The sequence below is a fragment of the Epinephelus moara genome, chromosome 10, assembly GCF_006386435.1.
Source record: "Epinephelus moara isolate mb chromosome 10, YSFRI_EMoa_1.0, whole genome shotgun sequence".
NCBI lineage: Eukaryota > Metazoa > Chordata > Actinopteri > Perciformes > Serranidae > Epinephelus > Epinephelus moara.
This window is the reverse complement of record NC_065515.1, coordinates 7,150,317-7,169,563: the sequence shown is the minus strand read 5'-3', so window position 1 is coordinate 7,169,563 and position 19,247 is coordinate 7,150,317. Positions and strand designations below refer to the sequence as shown.

The 19,247-nt window shown below is 41.7% G+C and overlaps 1 protein-coding gene across 1 annotated transcript in view; it reads left to right on the top strand.

Annotated features, from left to right (window-relative positions):
* LOC126396473 (gamma-aminobutyric acid receptor subunit gamma-3) overlaps positions 1 to 19,247 on the top strand; it is a 103,653-nt gene that overhangs the window by 50,534 nt on the left and 33,872 nt on the right. The window contains exon 4 of the mRNA XM_050054586.1: positions 16,496 to 16,716. Coding sequence (XP_049910543.1) covers positions 16,496 to 16,716 — 221 coding nt within the window. The remainder of the gene's footprint in view (positions 1 to 16,495; positions 16,717 to 19,247) is intronic.

Sequence of the window (19,247 nt, the reverse complement as noted above, 5' to 3'; positions counted from 1 at the left end):
GAGCTTAAAACGTTCTCTGCTGGTTCTCTTGCTTAGTTCAGTTTAGTTGACTGGGAAAGGAACCAGTTGAAAACTTACTAACAATACAGGCCTTAAAACTTTCTCCACTGGTTCTTCAGCGTAATGTAGTTCAGTTTAATGGGGAAAGAACCAGTAGAGAACCTATAAAGAACAATACAGGGACCTAAAACGTTCTCTACTGGTTCTTCAACTTTAGTTTAGTTTACTGGGCAAAACCCTGTAGAAAACCTATAAAGACACCATGCAGGGTCTTTAAAGGTTCTCTACTGGTAATTAAGTATACAACTTTTTAAGTTTAGTTGGGAAAGAACCAGTAGAGAACTATTAAAGGACCATACAGGGTCTTAAAAGGGTCTCTATGGGTTCTTCAGCTTAGTTCAGTTTAGTTTCTGCTGGGGAAAGAGCCAGTAGAGAACCTCGGAGAACAACACAGGAGCTTAAAACATTCTCTGCTGGTTCTCTAGCTTAGTTCGATGTAGTTGACTGGAAAAGAAACCAGTAGAAAACTTTTAAATAGCAATACAGGCCTTAAAACTTTCTCCACTGGTTCCTCAGCGTACTGTAGTTCAGTTTAATGGGGAAAGAACCAGTAGAGAACCTCTGAAGAACAATACAGGGGCCTAAAACATTCTCTACTGGTTCTTCAACTTTAGTTTAGTTTACTGGGCAAAACCCAGTAGAGAACCTATAAAGACACCATACAGGGTATTTAAAGGTTCTTTACTGGTAGTTTAGTATAAACCAGCTTTAGCTTACTTTAGTTTAGTTTAGTTTGGTTTACTTTACTGGGGAAAGAACCAGTAGAAAACCATTAAAGAACCATACCGGGGCTTAAAAGGGTGTGTATGGGTTCTTCAGCTTAGTTCAGTTTAGTTTCTGCTGGGGAAAGAGCCAGTAGAGAACCTCTAAAGAACCATACAGGGCTTAAAACGTTCTCTATGGGTTCTTCAGCTTATTTTAGTTTGGTTTACTGGGGTAAAAATCCAGTATCGAACCTCTTAAGAACTATACAGAGGCTTAAAACCTTCTCTACTGGTTCTTCAATTTAGTTTGGCTTAATTTACATAGGAAAGAACCAGTGGAGGACATCTAAAGAACCAAACAGGGACTTAAAATGTTCTCTTTGGGTTCTTCAGCTATTTTAGTTTGGTTTACTGGGGTAAAAACCCAGAAGAGAACCTCTAAAGAACTATCCAGAGGCTTAAAACCTTCTCTACTGGTTCTTCAATTTAGTTTGGCTTAATTTACTCAGGAAAGAACCAATAGAGAACCTCCAAAGAACCGTACAGGGGTTTAAGAGGTTCTTTGTGTGGAACTAACATTTTTCAGACACAAAATGAGTAGATTGTTTTCACCCAATAAGCCTGAGTGGTGTGTCTCTTTTTTTCGTTTTTCTGGCTGGAAGATTTGGGTAATGAAGTCATCAGAATGAGGATCGTATAATGAGGCTCTTGGTAACGCCACAAACAGAATAGATCTCAGTGGAATATTAATATGCTGCTAGTGTGGATCAATCAGCATGTAATGAACTAACAAAAATATCTCTCCTGTTTTACCAGTGAGCGTGACTTTTATGGGACCTGTGTGATCACAGCAATGAGCATGTTGCAGACAGACAGTACCTGAACCGGGGGTTAATTTGAAGTGCTCTGTATACTGTGCTGATTCCTGTCGAGACATGAAAGATGAGCAGATATATTCAATACCAGTGTGACACCACCTACCATCAAAGCTGCCTCAGATAGAGTAATGCATGACTGAGGCAGGAGAAAAGGAACAACTCAGGGTGCATAGGAGTTTGGTCATCAGCTTGATTAGCAGTTATTAAACAAATGGATATATCTTGTGGCTCTCAAGATCCTCTGTGACGTCAAAATCACGGTGAAAATCATGTAATGTGACCTAGGCTGTAGGTAACCACAGCGAATCATCTGCCTCCATCTAACCCTATCCTCTGTGTCCTCTTCTCTCACACCAACTGACTTCATGTCCTCTTTCACTACATCCATAAATCTCCTCTTTGGTCTTCCTCTAGGCCTCTTGCCTGGCAGTTCCAACCTCAGCATCCTTCTACCGATATATTCACTAGCCCTCCTCTCAACATGTCCAAACCATCTCAGTCTTGACATGTTGGGCCCCTGGGACCCAGCCATGTCTTGGTGGGGCTGAGAAGGGGTAAGCGTTCCATATTCACCATCGTTGAGTGAGATAGGCAGAAGATAATGCAGAGTAAAAACAGTAACTACATTGTTGAAAAGAACAAATTATGCTGGGGGCTGATTCAATTAATTGAACTGTGAAACATAAATAATGCACAACAACAAGGATTCTGTGTGTAACTTAAAGCTGCACAGGGCAGTGGAGTATGTTGTTAACAAACTCCATCCCTCAGTTTATTTTATCTAAGGGTCAAGAGGGGCTTGAGCCCTTCCCAGCATGCACTGGGCGAGAGGTGGGGCACACCCTACAGGCAGCTTGAAGTTTCCTGAACACCTGACCTGCATGTTGTTAGACTGTGAGAGGAAACTCAAATGTGGCTGGCTTACTCTGTAATTTAAAAGTGAAGGTTTGGACACATTTAGTATTTTGCAAAGTAGATGAAAAGATCAAAACAAGAACCGTTCAATGTGCAAGTTGTGTCAATCAAAGGTAAAATGAAAGTACAGTAAATTACCACTGCTGTCAGGCTCATCACAAAGGAAGTGCTCATTGAAAACCTGGGTTTTGTTCGACCCAATCTCACTGCCAACTCGCCAAATACCAATGCTTGGGCAGTGCCCCTCAGCCTCATATACCGATGCACCATGGAACCTCTACCGTCAGTATAAGATGCTTTAAGCAGCTGCCGCAGTGTAAAGAGTAAGAGAGCCTGCACAGTGTGGACAGAAGGAGAGGTGGATGGGTCAAACAAACCACTGACTTTTATCCAGGAGACTGAGGTTTGTGTCCAGTGTGCACCCAAAAGTAAACAGTTATTTTAACAATAATGTAGTGTAGGATGCTAGTATGTGTTGCAAACTATGCTAGTAACATATGCCATGTGACGTATGTGACATATGTCACTTGATGCTAAAATGCGTTAGTAACAAATCTAACTATGTGTATTGTTGCCTAAACCTAAGGAAGTAAACCTTAGGGATGAGTGAGTACCCCAATATTTATATCTGTATATGTTGAACCAACTACATTATCTGTATCTGTAGTCGAACTGGGCGCTATCTGGGTGTTGGACTGAGTTTAAACTGGAAGGGCGGGGGGGAGGGCCTAACCAGGAGTTGTTATTTTAAGCCTGAAATTGATATGGCTTGATCAGGAATTGCTATATCTATTATTTATGAGAGGACTGTTGACAGAACAATGTCAGAATTAAGCTTTAGATCATGTCTGATCACAGAAGTAAAAAATTAAACACGGCTATCCAAATGAGGACCATTATCCATACCAGATACTCTTTTACTCAGAGTGTTTGGTTTAACCCAGTAAAACTAAAAACAAAATAAATGTGCGTTGGAAGTTTATTTTGAAGAGACTGTACACATTTAACGAGCAGAAACTGAACATATCCTGTGAAAATAGAAGTTTATTTTGAAAAGACAAATGTTAATTGACACAGCATCCCTGAGTGTCCAAAACTGATGCTGAATGGGCACCTTGAGCGTCATACTTAGACGTGTAGGACCACTGACCATGTTTTGGTATTTGAGTTGGTAATTTTGTGTCATTGTGAAGTAATTTTTTTGTCTCCTTTTTGGTAGTTTTGTGTCACTTTATAGTCGTTTTATTTCTCCCTTCGGTTCGTTTTTTGCCTTCTTGTGGTTGTTTTACCTGTTTTTGTAGTTATATTTTTTAGTTCTTAGTGGTCATTTTGAGTCTCCTCTCCTCTTCTTCATTAGAGTGACATTTTCCTGGGCTTGTGTTGGCCCTTTCAGTTCCTGGGTGGAGCTGAGGAGGGAGCCAACTGTGAGCTATAGAGATTTCCCGCCCTAACAAACTGTACATGTGCACTTGACAAAAACTCAGAGTTACAGCTCACACCAGGTGGATGATGAAAGTTTGTCTCCTCGTGCCAAACGACCTTTAGCTGGCTGCCTCTAATGAGGACACAAGAAGAGACCTGAAGCCAACAGAGGAACATGACAAGATGTCTCAAAGCACAGGACAGATACAGTGTGTACTGTATGCTTTCTGCTGCATAATCATAACGTGCTAGCTTTACACTGGAGACGTATGCTTCGCCCTAGTTTAAAGTATCTGGTGCAGTGCAGTGACCATCACTGGGCTGTGGAAATTAATCTTACTTTCATGTTCCATTGATTTAGTCAGGAAAATATTTATTTGGCGTCAGTGTTCAAATGTGAATGTTCTGTCAGTTTCATGTCTGAAAATGAGTCATTTCTACCTTGAACTGCAGTGAAACAAGGAGCAAGATAGAGGAATGATAATAGAATGGTGGGAGTAGAAGAAGTGTTAAAAAGAGATTAAGTACTTTCCTGCTCAGTTAAAAAGGAGTAGAGAGCTGAAGAATAGAGGTTTTATCTGAGTCCTTGAGTTCACAGTAATGTCAGACACAAGTGGCTCAACTACAAAATCTACTAGAGAAAAACATGGATAGAAGAAAGTAAAAAAAAATAGTCTGTTTTGAGCGTGTTTTCACCAACATATTGTTTATCAACTCATCAAAAAGCATTAAAATATAATATTTTTCTTACTTATTGTGCCATTTAGGGCTGTATGTCTTTTTTCCACATTTAAAGTGTCTATTGAGGTTTCGTGCAAAGCTTTGAATGTTTGTTAGTGTATTTCATGACATTGTCACCCCAAAAAAGATTTTAAAAAATCCTCAAATAAAATCCCTGCGTCAACATGGGTTTCCTCCAGGTACTCCAGCTTCCTCCCACAGTCCAAAGACATGCAGGTTAATTGGTGACTCTAAATTGTCCGTAGGTGTGAATGTGAGTGTGAATGGTTGTCTGTCTCTATGTGTCAGCCCTGTGATAGTCTGGTGTCCTGTCCAGGATGTACCCCGCCTCTCACCAAATCACAGCTAGGATAAGCTCCAGCCCCCCCCGCCAGTCCTAACAGGATAAGCGGAAATAATGTTTGGATCACACAAGTCAGACACAGTCCTGCGCAGCCACCACTGAGCCTAATTTTTCAAGGTATCCTCATACAATGCTTTGGATGAAATTCTATGACTGACGTCACATACTTAAAATGTAAAGTTAGGGAGGTAAAGTTTAGGCAAGTCAAGTTATTGTGGTTTAGGAAAAGAAACATGGTGATGACGTACCTCAGAATGACTCAAAGTTAGGGTTAGTTTGCACGGTCTCCTGGTGAAAGTCCTGTGTTTTTTTAAAAGATATTTTATGGGCACTTTTTGCCTTTAATTGATGGGACAGTGAAGTGTGAAAGGGGGAGAGAGAGAGAGCGAGAGACATGCAGCAAAGGGCCACAAGCTGGAGCAGGGGTCGCGTTAACCGGATATTCTCGGTCATTGACTGTTTTTTTACAACAAAAAACGGAAAATCTGAAGGACGTCGGTCATTTTGACCGGTTACAATTACCACCCCTGCCCACTTGGCGGCGGAGTGCACAGTCAGTGGTTTAAGTGGCTGCCGTTTTCACACTGCAGAGAAAAAGTCATTCATCTGCTTCATGTTGCGTTGTTGACATAACGCCCTGGACACACCGGACGTGGAACCGAAGCACGGCGCCCAGCAGCGGAGGCAGTTTTCAGTCAGCGCCCATGTTAACGTATCTGACTGTCCACACAGGCTGGTGAGCAGAGTGGAGCGCCCGCGGAGTAGAGGCAGCGCTTCAGTTCGGCGTCTGGTCTATTTTTCATGCGAGCCGCGAGCGCTTCTGTCAAACTGGATAGAGCAGATCGTACCAAACAGGAAGTCGGACACAAAAAAGACGAGAGAATCCGGCCAATTTTCAAAATAAAATAACAACAGCACGCACTGAGGAACGTGAGGAGAAAATACCGTGTTTATAATTTAAAATAACACATCAGTGCATAACCGAACACATTTTTCAATACCCTAATCACTTCATTACAATTTTAATTTTGTGTCACCGAGCCTATACAGGCATAACTACATAACGCCCTGGACACACCGGACGCGTTAGTGCCGTCCGGTGTGTCCAGGGCGAAGCCTAATGGCACAGGTGTGTGGATGTCTGTTCATCTTTTCGTTCATGTCCTTATTAATGCACACTTTATAACTTGCTTGTTGGATTTATTAAAAACGAAGGAATGAAAACTAAATGTCTTTGATTATCTTTATTATCATCATTTAAAAATTAAAATTAAAATGACCAGTAAAAATAGATTATGACCGGATTTTTATGACCCTGACGGTCAAAATGACCGGCGACGAAAAAGTCTAGCGCAACGTCTGGGCTGGAGTCGAACCCAGGCTGCTGCGGCAACAGCCTTGTACATGGGGCGCCTGCTCTACCACTAAGCGGCAACAGCCTTGTACATGGGGCGCCTGCTCTACCACTAAGCCACTGACGCCCCGAAAGTCCTGTGTTTTGTAATCCATCCACCACCCCAGCCTCTCACTTTATGGGACCGTTTATTTCTTTACTTCCAGCAGCGCATTGATCATGTGATCGCAGCCTTCCCAGTGCTTCACAATTATACACAAATTACTGACTCATGATAACGTTGGATATGTACAAATTTTGGTGCAATACTTTTTGTATGTAAAACAAAAAAAAGAGAGAAAAGAAAAGAAGGAAGCTGCACAGCATTCAAATGTTTTTAATTAAGATGTCAAGGTGAAGAATCAAACTTAGAAGCTCCTAAATATTCAACACAGCCCTAGCGCCATTTAAAAAAAATGCATTCTGTGCAGGACAAACAGGAAGCCGCGTTTCCACCAAGCAGTACGGGACGGTTCAGTTCAGTTCAGTTCAGTTCTGTTTCCACTGTGAAAAGTCGTGGATGGTACCAATGGCACCGTTCCATACTGTCCCAATTTTTTGTCTCCCCTTCTGTCGGGTAGCACACAGATCTGGTACTAAAAGGTGGAGCTGTGAACACTGCATTCTGATTGGTCAATAGAGGACGGCCACTCTGCTCAGGGCTGAGTTGTGACTGGTTTGTAACCACTGTTCAGTGGCAGGTTTTACATTGGTAAACTGTAACTATAAAAGTCAAGGATGTTTTGCTGCCTCTCACAGCAGTTGGAGTCTGAGAAAAAAATTAAATTCAGTGGGCCGACTGCCGGCAACTTTTAAGGTGGAACGTTAACTTGTAATGTTACTCAATACATGATTTGACAGCGTGAATCCATCAGCACACCTTTAATTTCAATATGACAACTTTGACCATTACTTTAGTTTTATTGTCTCTGTTGGATGACACAGACTTTTAGTAATGAGTGGGAGCAGTGAGTAACAACAACCCCGCCCACAGGTACTGTTTGTGGAAACGCTAAGTGGACCTATTGTAGGGTCTAGGTACCATATCTGAAGGGTTACTTTTGGTTCCAAAGATACCATACTGGAAGTGTTTGGTGCACACGGGGCTTTAGTAAGTGAATGTTATTTTACTTACCGCCTGCTACATAAACAGAATCCTACTCTGCTCAAACAACAAGTTTGGATCAAGGTTCATTTATAAATTCCCCAAAAATCATTAATAATGCCTTGTTTGCATACGGAGACAGGAAGTTCAGTGGAATGAGTCTCCGCTCTCTTTTCACAGATATTAAAAGCTGCACCACTGCAGGCAGCACCGAGCAGTGGTGTCACCATGGTGGGTGGCTTCTACTCGACTGCTTCACATCTCAGCTGTTTATTCAATCTTGAGCCATTAGTCAACCCGGTCACAGTCTGATTTGTATTCTGGTCATTTTAAACATTGAGTAAACTGTGGCAGAATAATTCCCCACATATCAGAGTCGACATTAAGCCTCGCGCAGAGTTTCGATAATGAGTAATATCCCCATTTGTCTACATGATTTAAAAATTGATGGGGAAATATTCCATTATAAGAATAAATGTGTTCAGTGTGACCCAAGTTAACGTCTTTTCGACAGGAGAGAATGATGAATGATGAAATTAAATATTTCACTTTCCACACAGTATTTTTTAAAGGTAAATGCACACTGAATCACAGAAGGTAGAAAGAGAGTGCTGCGGTGACAGCTGAAAATGAGAAAACCCTCAATTTAAAAGAGTCAAATCATCAGTCAAGGAGGTTTACATGACACTAACAGCAGTTGAGGCTGGTTTTGGTAATTGTGGGGAAAAAGTACAAATATACAGAAATACAATTATGGAAGAAAAAAAAACACACTTGTACTTTTTTACCTCAGTCAACAAAGAACTTAGGCCAGGCCTGGAGCTATTGGGCTGCTGCAGTTGACAGACCGAACCCTCCACGTGTCATTGCTAAGGCCCCGCCCCTTTGAGGGAAAGAAACCAAGTATATTAAATGACGGCTGATGCACGATCTCTAATTTTATGGGTGGTATGAGCTATGACCATTTATGTATTAAGAGAACTGGATACAGTGTTGGCGGTGGGCCCCATTTATTCCTATGAAAGTTGCTCAGTGATGAATGAAGCCAAAAAAGCTCTGTTTTAGCAGTGTGAAATTACCCGGATGATGCCCAGTGCTCCCTCATGACTGAGCTGATAGAGCAAGTACAGTAGAGACTTCCGCCAGCCAAGCTCGCTACTTCCGGTTTAGCACTTTGCTAACTTGAATGGAAATAAAATAATTTGATCTTGCAGCTTTTCTAGACTTTGCAAATGTTATCAGACCAAGTGGATTACATCCTGATAGTAGAATGGATCATTTCACAGGGGTTCTCTCCCTGTGTAAGTCTATAAGAAAAAGTCTTTTTGGGCCCAAAGGCATCACTTGACGGACACGGCAACTTCAACTTCAGCTTCAGATTAACTTCAAATCCCGCACACTTCTCGGACGTGGGTATAACACGTGCTGTGTTACTGAAGCCGCGATGATGGAAGGTTACAGTCGACAGCACTAGAAATAAAGGGATGGTGTCCGCTTGGGTGCTCTTTGGCCTCTGGGCCTGAGAGAACTTTTTGGGTAAATTGGAACGGACAGCAGGCAATGTTTATTTAATAACATGGCCCGCGTTCCTTTTATCTTTATTTTTCATATAAAATATATTCCAACCCAAGGCTGACCACAGTCACCTGAGTCAATCAAGCATCCTCATATTCTATAATTGTGCGCCAGCTATTGACCCTTTCGGCAAGTGAGGACCAGATTTCACTGCGCATGTGTTGTATTTAAATGATGGGATGTGATATGACGCCGAAACATATTTTCTTTTCAGCCTCTTTGAAAGAAACACGCCAGTGTAACTAAAATTCAGCCTAGATGTTGGAACAGATTGCTTATTTACAGCCAACGCTTTGCCTAATGACGCCTGTTGACTCAATCAGTGCCAGTAAGAGAAACAAACATTTGTTTAACAAGAAATAAAGGCATCAAAATTCTAATCCAAACACATTAAATTGCACTGACATTCATAGAATCTTGCATGCTTCGCAAAGTGCCCGTATGTGCTGTTCTGGTCCAGCTGCACAGGAACTCTACCAACTTTGAAAAAGAACTAAACCCAAGGAGCTCCTATCCCTTACTTTTAAACAGAAAATGGAAACTCCTCCTGCTGACATATCAAAGTTAGACCATAACCGGCAGAGACAATATAAAAATACCCCACAAATAATAATATAGACCTGAACAAATTAAAAAAAACCTTTGTGCTCTAGTCAACATGGTACAGTCTGAGTCCCCTCTAATTTAAAACCCATTGGAAGCTCTCACTTCCTGTTTGGCAGTTTGGACCCATGAACAACAGGTAATATGGACTAACAAACATTTCAGTTACTTGAAGTCATATAACAAGTATGGTTATTTGATTAAGAACATGAATGATGACAGTATGCATATTGAAATGATCTGAAACTACTTTTTTCACCAGGTTAGCATGCTAAACCCACTTGTGCTAACTGTGCTAACACAACTCAGCCAGAGAAGCCTTCAGGTACACTGTTTAGCAACACACACCTATCTATTGGTAGGTAGGAAGGAATAAATCATAGAGCTGCAGAAACTAGAATGAGTCTAACAATGTGCAGCCTACAACTATATACAGAGCACAGCTTAGCATCATGACAGTCTTAAAGGGCAACTTTGGTGTTTTCCAACCTGGACCCCATTTTTTCATGTTTTTGTGTCCGAGTGACAAATGAACAACAGTTTTTGAAATTGGTTCAGTTTTTAGTGAGACAAGTGCAGCCACAAAACAAGCTGCAATTTTACCATATGGGGCAACTGTACAGTACATCGTCATTTTACATCTGCTAATTGTGCTTTTTTTTCAGATTGTTATTCCAAGTGTTTGACATCATAATGAAAGAATCTCTACAGAGATAGACTTTTTTTGTTGAAGAGAAACAGCCTTGAAATCACCATTGCTAAAGCCACCAGACTCCATTTAAAAAAACAGTAGTTTTATCATAATAAAATACACTTCATTCAAAGTCCACAAAAACAAATTTAAACTCACAAAAGCTGTCTTGGCCGATCTTTCCATTGTTCTAACAATCACCAACTGTGGTTTGGTTGAATTAAACCCTTTATTCACCCAGTTAGATGTGAAAACATGCTGCCTCTATACACGCTTAAATTACTGTTTATTTGAATGGATTCTGGTGGGTTTGGTGATGGTGATTTTGGGGCTGTTTCGGTTTAAACAAAAAGGATCTTACTCCTTACAACAAAGGCCTGTCTCTGTAAGGATACTTTACATAATGTTGTTAGACACTTATAATAATTATCTGAGCCTGTCTGTGGCAAAAACAAACACTTTTAATGGACATACATTGAGGCTGTGCAGTTGCCCCAGGTGATTATACTGTGGCCTGTTTCGCTGCTGCCAACTGCAGCCTTCTCTCTCAATACTGGACCAGTTCAAAAAAAAAATAATATTCTTCCCACTAGTTACTGAGACACAAACATCTGGGAGTTACCCTTTGAAGGCAAAACGTGAGACTCTAATTGATACTAAGTGGACAGAAGCAGTGAATAATTTCCCATAATGTATGTGGGTACTATGGTTACAACCCTAACTGACAATTAGCAAACTAGTTAGCTTGGTTGCTAATGGGACAATAAGTTGACATTTTATTCAAGACATGATTCCTGTCTTATTACTGTGTGCCTCTTCTGTAAACCTGATTTTGCCAGTTATACTGCTAGTGTGACCAGATATTTTCATGCTAACTGTTTCTTTAGTGTTATACAGCAAGTTCTGTACTGATTTTATAAACTGAAGGAAAGTGTGTGGACAACTGAACCTTACACCTACATGTGACTCTGTAATATTTCACTTTCTTTCTGCTGGTTTTTAACCTGGTTGCAGGGATTTATTCCCATTCGGGCTCAAGAGCATTAGTGAGGTTGGAAGGTGATTTTGGCTGATACGGTCTGACTTGCAGTTGGCATTACAATTTGTCCTGAAGGTGCTGGATGGGGTTGAGGTCAGGGATCTGATCTGCAGGCCAGTCAAGTTCTTCCAACCCAAACTCAAAATTATTTCTTTAAAGACCTGACTTTGCGCACGGATGAGTTGTCACATGGAAACAGGAAAGAGCCTTCCGAAAGTTGTTGCTGCAAAGTTGGGAGCACTGTTGTCAAAATATTCTTTTTCCTTAACTGGCACTAGGTTGAGCAGCCCAAACCATGAAGAAACATCCAGAATACACAAAAGTATGTGGACAGACAAACACAGACTGTACGCCACAGTCTTCTGCCACTAAATCAAGGTTCACTTTAACCATACAGGTGGTATTTCCGTGCAGTAATGTGCATCCTCCTCTCTGCTGGTTTTGAACCTGGTTGCAGGGATTTACTCCCATTCAGGCACAGGAGCATTAGTGAGGTTTGACGGTGATGTTGGCTGATACAGTCTGGCTGGCAGTTGGCACTACAATTCGTCCTTAAGGTGTTGGATGGGGTTGAGGTCAGGGATCTGATCTGCAGGCCAGTCAAGTTCTTCCACTTGGCCTTTATGACTTTGTGCACGGACGAGTTGTCACATAGAAAAAGGAAAGAGCCTTCCCAAAATTGTTGCTGAAAAGTTTGATGCACTGTTGTCTAAAATATTCCTTTTCCTTAACCTGGGGCTGATTGGCTTTCTTTGACCTTTCGTAGGCTCAGTCACTGGTATCTGTTCATTTATAAAGCCATACTGGGAAAACTCTCTTCGTATATTTGTACTTGGATTGATCAGAGATCTGACTGTAGCTACAGTAGAGATCTTAACACTTAGTTTTGTTGTCTGTTCCTGGTGCACAGACTGAGCTGGGAAAAGAAAGCTTGTATGTGCTCTGCTCCTCTCACTTGGTATAACCTTCAAAAGGATTTGAAACTACGTGAATCGGTCTCTCTGCCTGATTTTAAAGCTCTCATAAGTACAAGGATGAATGAGTCGGTTGGGTCTTGTTATTGTGCGTAGGTGTTCTAATATTTCTACATGTTACTGTGCATGTTTTATGTTTTTTAATGTGTGGTTGTTTGGCTGTAGCATTTTGTATACTGGTGTCTCAGCCAGGTCTCCCTTGTCAAAGAGACTGTTGATCTCAGCAGGACTTACCTGGTTAATAAGATAAAAATAAAGGTTGACCAGCCTTAACCATGAAAAATAGCCACAGACAGAAGAACACACAAAAGCATGTGGACAGACAGACACAGACTGTGCCCCTCAGTCCTCACTTTAACCATGCAGGTGGTATTTTCATGCAGTAAGAAGCGTCTGTCAGGTCTGCACGTCTCAGGAGAAATATTGTTCTGTTCTTTGGTTTGAAGGGTTTTATCATGCGGGATCTGTTATTACTGTACAGCAGTAAGAGTATACAGTACCTCAGATCAGCAAGCTTAATATAGAAGCTCCTCTGAGGCAGTTGAGGTGAAAGACCCATTTTCTTCACAGCAGTGTCTGCTGTAGTGGCTGAAAGCAGCTGCAAGCAGCGGGGAAGGGAAGTGAGATCGATACTCTTTCAGCATAGTTAAAATATCCCTTTAATAAGAGATTACAAAGCTGGAAGTGTTACAGGGTGCTGTGAGACTCACCTCTCAGCGTCCATCTGCATCTCACTGTGTCCAGATGTGACTGCTTCAGTTCATATTAGTTCTATTTATGTGATTTCCACTGGTCATTAAATCATAGATAATGTTCTTTTTTTTTTCAAATCTCCTGAGCTCTGTGCAATTAAAGGTCATGAGCACCCAGTGGTTCTCTTGATTATAGCCTTCATTCTAATTGGTGAGCGATTCAAACTGGTGCAGAGACTGGGTAAAAGGTCAAATGCATTTCAGGCGGTGGCAGCAGTATAAAAGGTGTGGGCTGCAGAAGAAGGGCAGACTATTATTAATTTCATTGTACTGAACGTCTTTATATGTAATGTTGGATCCTAAGAACTCAACTGTTGCTGAGGAGATATTTGGCTTTGTCTGAGCCAGTGTGTGTCCCAGCTCAGCCCGCACAGCAGCATCACTATCAAACCAGTTGGATTACAAAATAGGGACGAGACATTTAAGGTGTGGTATGTTTTTGTGCCCGTGATGAATTGGAAAAACATTTTTCGAAATTGGTCCAGTATTGAGTGGGACCTGTATTGAGAAGCTGCAGTGTAACCAGTCATGGCACGTTCGCACCATCAATTTACATCCAGTAAAAGTGCTCGTTTTTGGCACCAACACATACCGATTATTGTTTCAAGTGTCTGGCAACACTGTCGAAAGGATCCCTACTGATATAGATGTATTTGGATGTAGTGGATGAAGTGGATGTAAATTGACGGCCCCAAATGGTTGCATTTAAATCTGTTTTGTAGCTGCTGGCTGCAGTGCTCTCGCTTAATGCTGGATCAAGTCAAAAACTGTTGTTCCCATTTGTCATTTAGACACACTACACAATAGAGTGTACCAGGGCTGACGTCAAAACCCGGAAGTTTAGCATCGCGCTGGTTCCCAGAAGAGAAAGTGAATGTGATTTTTGCATTGCGTTTTGGATTATGTCAGAAAATAAGCTCTGTGGCTAACACAAGTTTATGATACTTACAGGTTTTGTTCAGCGAGACAATCTTCACATATGAACACCTTTCATACCGCATTTGAAGCTTAAATGCGATCGCCAGAAGTAAAAAGCTAACGTTAGGCTTTAACGGACTACATGACTACTCCACGGTCGCATGACTCTTGACGTCACCGCCACTAAGCTTTCAACTGATTTCGGCCGCTTTATTTTAAAAACATTGTATAATGGGGAAATCGGACTGTTTAAGCTAAATAAGAAGCTGTAATGGCGGACTGCCAGCACTCTCGCCTGTTCGGGGGTGATGACGTTTAATGTCCCCGACAGGGTTTGTAGTCGTATTGAGCAACTTGTTAGCAACCGCCTTTTTTACGACACGTAAAAGCTTCAAAATTCACAAGTAGGGTATTTACTGACGTGTTTTATGTCGTAGAACAAAACCTGAAACTCGCTTAAGCTTTTGTTAACCACAGACCTTATTTGAAGCATTTTACCAAAATCCCATTCAAGAAACGTATTGACTTTTAGACGAGAGAACCGGAAGTGCTAAAAGCGCTAACGGAGTTCCAGGTTTACTGGCACACTCTATATCAGCCTGATTATAGCCGGGTGCAGCGTCGTACAGTGTCGGCTCAGTTCGTGAATGACAATAAGTGTCGTATGTGAGAATCCATCTTTTTATCTCCTGTAGTGCGTCATAGTAGACGACAACCAACGCAACATCTGGGATGCCTCGCGACATCCTGACAGAAAGCCTAGCATGTTTGATTTTCTCTTTGTCGTTCATGACTACTCCCATCACAGCCGTCACTTTGACCAATAGGAACACAGAGCAATCTGCTGCTGCGGACAACTGTACGGCAACAACATCCCAGCCTTTTAGATATTTCCACCAGGGATGTAAAAAAGAAAAATGCTGGCGTGAAACAGCAGAGGCCCTTTATCAACCTGCTGAGTACTGCCATTAGCATCAAGCTAGCAAAGAATATTATTTCTTCATAATGGAGCATATAAAGGAATAAAAATTTAAAAAATAGTGGCTTTTACTCACCACAACTGCAGAGGCTACGGCTAATGGGCCGTTATTTATCATTCCCTCTGTATTTTTATATTTTTACTGCCCCTGTATGCCTTGTTAAATTTAATCCATCGCACCGTCATTTCAAACTCAACACTTCCTGTATCTGTTTCAAATTAAGAGCCCATTATAATTTTAGTTGAGAGAATCCCTTCATTTTCTAAAAAGGCTTTTATTGTTTTTACGCTACTACAATAACATTTCAGCTGGGACACGGACAGCCATAGTGACTGAAATAATATTAATAATAAAAACAGAACAAGAATAATCTGATGACATCACACACGTTGTGAAAGACGACCAGCGATGATTGGCCGTGAACCAACGTGTAGTCTGTCATGTCTGTCAGTCAAGTCACTGCAAGATTTTATGACACCACAATCGCGTAATCTGACAAAGTGACCATTGGAGCGGGCAAACATGTCGCGTACTTAATGCTGTGGTTATATTCTATAATCCAGCTTTTGTTTGAAGCCTCTGTGCTCACTGGCAGGGCAGCATGACATGATGACACACACACTGCCTTCCTACATCATCAGTGTGTGTTTACCCTAAAAAGACTGGATGATTTCAGTGTCAAATCAAGTGTCTGCATCAAGCACAGCTATACCTGTGTGTGCTGAAAATGTACATTTACTCCTGGGAAATGTGAACATGAATTGGCTTTACACTGTCAGCACTTGGCATCTCAAGGTGCTAAAATCAATCAAGTAGCAGGAGCTGACACACCTGAGGGTGTACCACCTGCATAGGGTGTCCTGCTTCTTCACGTAAGCAATACATCATAGTCAAGATGAATAAAAATATTTTGTTTTAGATCTTGAGACAAGAAACCGGCATCGATGATTTTGGATTCTTTGTCAAACAAATATCAATAAAAATTGAGTTGTTGTGGAGGTGCTGACAGGAGCTTAAAACCACTCGCTCACCCCTGGATGCACAGCAGCTGGGGAGAATTTGCTGTCAGCACAGTGGTGACTTAAGCAAATCACTGAGAGGTGCCAGGTGAGGTCTGTGCTTGACATGCGGGCCGGGGGAGAAGTAAAATGAGAAGCACTCCCACTGCTGAGAGTGATGAATGATAGATGGCATACAGAGATGTGCTGCTGAAACACATAATCCTTCTATTCAGTGTCATTTAAAAGGAAAATCAATTTTCTTGAGTAGCAGGTGAAGCTGCTCCATTTTCTGTCTTTAGCCGAGGACACAGAGCGGCATCAGTGATGTTTTTAAAATGAAACGGCACTAAATGATAAAGCACTGTATATCCACTTACATGTCTTTGGATTCTCTCTTTCAGGAATACCAAATTGACATCATCTTTGCCCAGACGTGGACAGACAGCCGTCTCAGATACAACAGCACAATGAAGAAATTGACTTTGAACAGCAATATGGTCGGACTCATTTGGCTGCCAGACACCATTTTCAGAAACTCCAAGACTGCAGATTCTCACTGGATTACAATGCCTAACCAGCTGCTCAGGATATGGAACGATGGGAAGATCCTTTACACTTTAAGGTAAACACAGAAAAGTTGTTTATTTGGCCACTTTATTCCTGGGAAAGTAAAACCTGAGCTTCTCTTTACGAGTGGAGGGCTTCAGTGAACAAAATACAAATCAGAGCATATGCAGAATTTATGTTCTGCATACCCAAGCAAGTTTTTAGGTGAAAATATCATAATTATGATAATTATTAATGAACAGAACTACAGCTGTGACAAAATCATCACACACAGCTTATGACTGTGAGTTAGAGTGTACTGTTAACTGCATGTTGATAATCAGAAGAATTAGTGTTACTCTAGATGTGGTCATCAGGTTTGTCTGTCTTTGTAGTTTATTTTGTGACAGGAATCAGGACAACCCCAGTATTTAGGGAGAATTAATAGATGATGTAGTTAGTTTTAGAGGCACAAATGTGTCCCTTACAGGTTTGCTTTCATATATGCACCTCACTGTATTTTGTGCAAGAGCTCTGATGCTGACATTTTTTGTCACACTGGTGTCATTGCTCTGTGCATGACAGTGTTGTCCAGTTTGTAGGTCCATCACTTTGGTCCAGCCTGAAATAGCTCAACATCTATTGGATGGATTGCCTTTTATTCATAATACAGACATTCATGGTCCCCAGAGGATGAATCCCACTGACTCTGGTGAACCCTTGAATTTTCCTTTAGAGTCACCATGAAGGTCTTATTGAAGGTAAATATTAGTATTTAAGTATTGTCTGGCTTGCCGTTTAATTGGGGACAGGAATATATGATAAATTGTGACAACTTTGGTGATTTCTACACATTTCATTCAGCGCCATCATCAGGGTCAAAAGGGCAGCACATGGTGCAGTGGTTAGCATTCGGTCTGGGGATGCACTGATCCAATATCTGGATTGAATATCGGCCCCGATATCATCAAAATAGATGGATCGGGTATCGGAAAATGCAACATATCATCAAAATAGATGGATCGGGTATCGGAAAATGCAACCTATACCTGAGGCGATGCTTTCCTCTTAAATCTATTGCGACGCAAGCTACGTCATACGTCATGGAGCGAAGGAGAGAATCTGCTGTGTGGAGGTATTTCACACTATTTCAACTGCTGTTGCACAATTGTTTTTTTTGTTAAAAATAAGCTATAATAGCTTTTTAGGTCAACCATGGTATTGGATCGGCATCGGCTGATACTCAAAGCCACCGTATCGGGATCGGTATCGAAACTGAAAAAGCTGGATCGGTGCATCTCTAATTCGGTCATGAGGCGCAGGTTGCCAGGGTTACCCAGCTCATGACACTATGAGGCCCCCCTATCTTTTTGACTGACACATGCTGTTGGTCTGTCCCAGATCGCCTCCTTTTTCAGAAGCTGAGACCAGAGTTGTCTTTCTTCTTAGATGAAAATCCAAAAAAGCTGAACCCCTCTAGTGTCTTTATTGTCACCTGGCATCCCGATGCACAATAAGACCATTTTCTCCTGATATCTTAGCTGTTCCTCGCCCCTGTTTGCTCAGTGCCATTAAAGTGTTGGTACGTGACGCCTTAGTTTTCTCCCTGGAAGTTATTGTGAACAGACTTTGTGATTTAGTCAATCTTTAAGGTGTTTGTGATAAAACTTTCCATTCCATTTTGGTGATTGTGATGTTTGAACTTATTGAAGACATTGCATTAGCTGTGTCCCATTCCATTCTACTTATTTATTCTAACTTTCAGTATGAAATGTTGTTTACTCTGGAAAAGTGGAAAATTATGTTCACTAAAAGATGTCAGTGTGATTGGGAAATGAGGTGCTGATGGACACTGTTGTCTCACAAAGCAATGCACAACAGAAATGAGAAATTATGCCCAGTGATGACAAAACTCCTGGGTCATGTTAGATAACAAAACAACAATTATTTTCTTGATTAATCATTTAGTCTGTGAAATCCACCCTCGGGGCTGACAAATGAAGCCAGTGCCGAAATGCAAAAACTGCAGTTCTTTGAAGAGCTACTTGAGGCCAGAAGCAAGTCTGTCCCCATATTAAATCATAGATGGAGGTAGCTACCATGACCTCATCCATTAGTTTGTAGACTCCCATCATGAGGCCTCATGTTCAGCATTTCAACCATCGCCATCTTGAACCAGAGGTGGCCAGGAGGGTGGAGCTGTGGAGGAGCGAGGGGTGGATCTGACTGAGAAGCTGAGGACACTATCAGCAGACAGCCTGTCACTCAAAGTGGCCCGCCCTTAATCATGCATAACTTTTATATAATGTAAACAGCAGTGGTTGGTGCAGTGGTTAGCATTGTCGCCTCACAGCAAGGGAGGCGAGGGAGGGTCCCAGGGGTGGGGGAGCCCTTCTGTGCAGAGTTTGCATATTCTCGGGGCGTCGGTGGCTTTGTGGATATAGCAGGCGCCCCATGTACAAAGGCACCGTCCTTGCTGCAGCGGCCTGTGTTTGACTCCAGCCTGCAGCCCCTTGCTGTGCCCCATGCCCTCTTTCTCTCCCCCTTTTACGCTAAAGTCTGTCCTATCCATTAAATGCAAAATGCCCCAAAATAAATCTTTGTGTC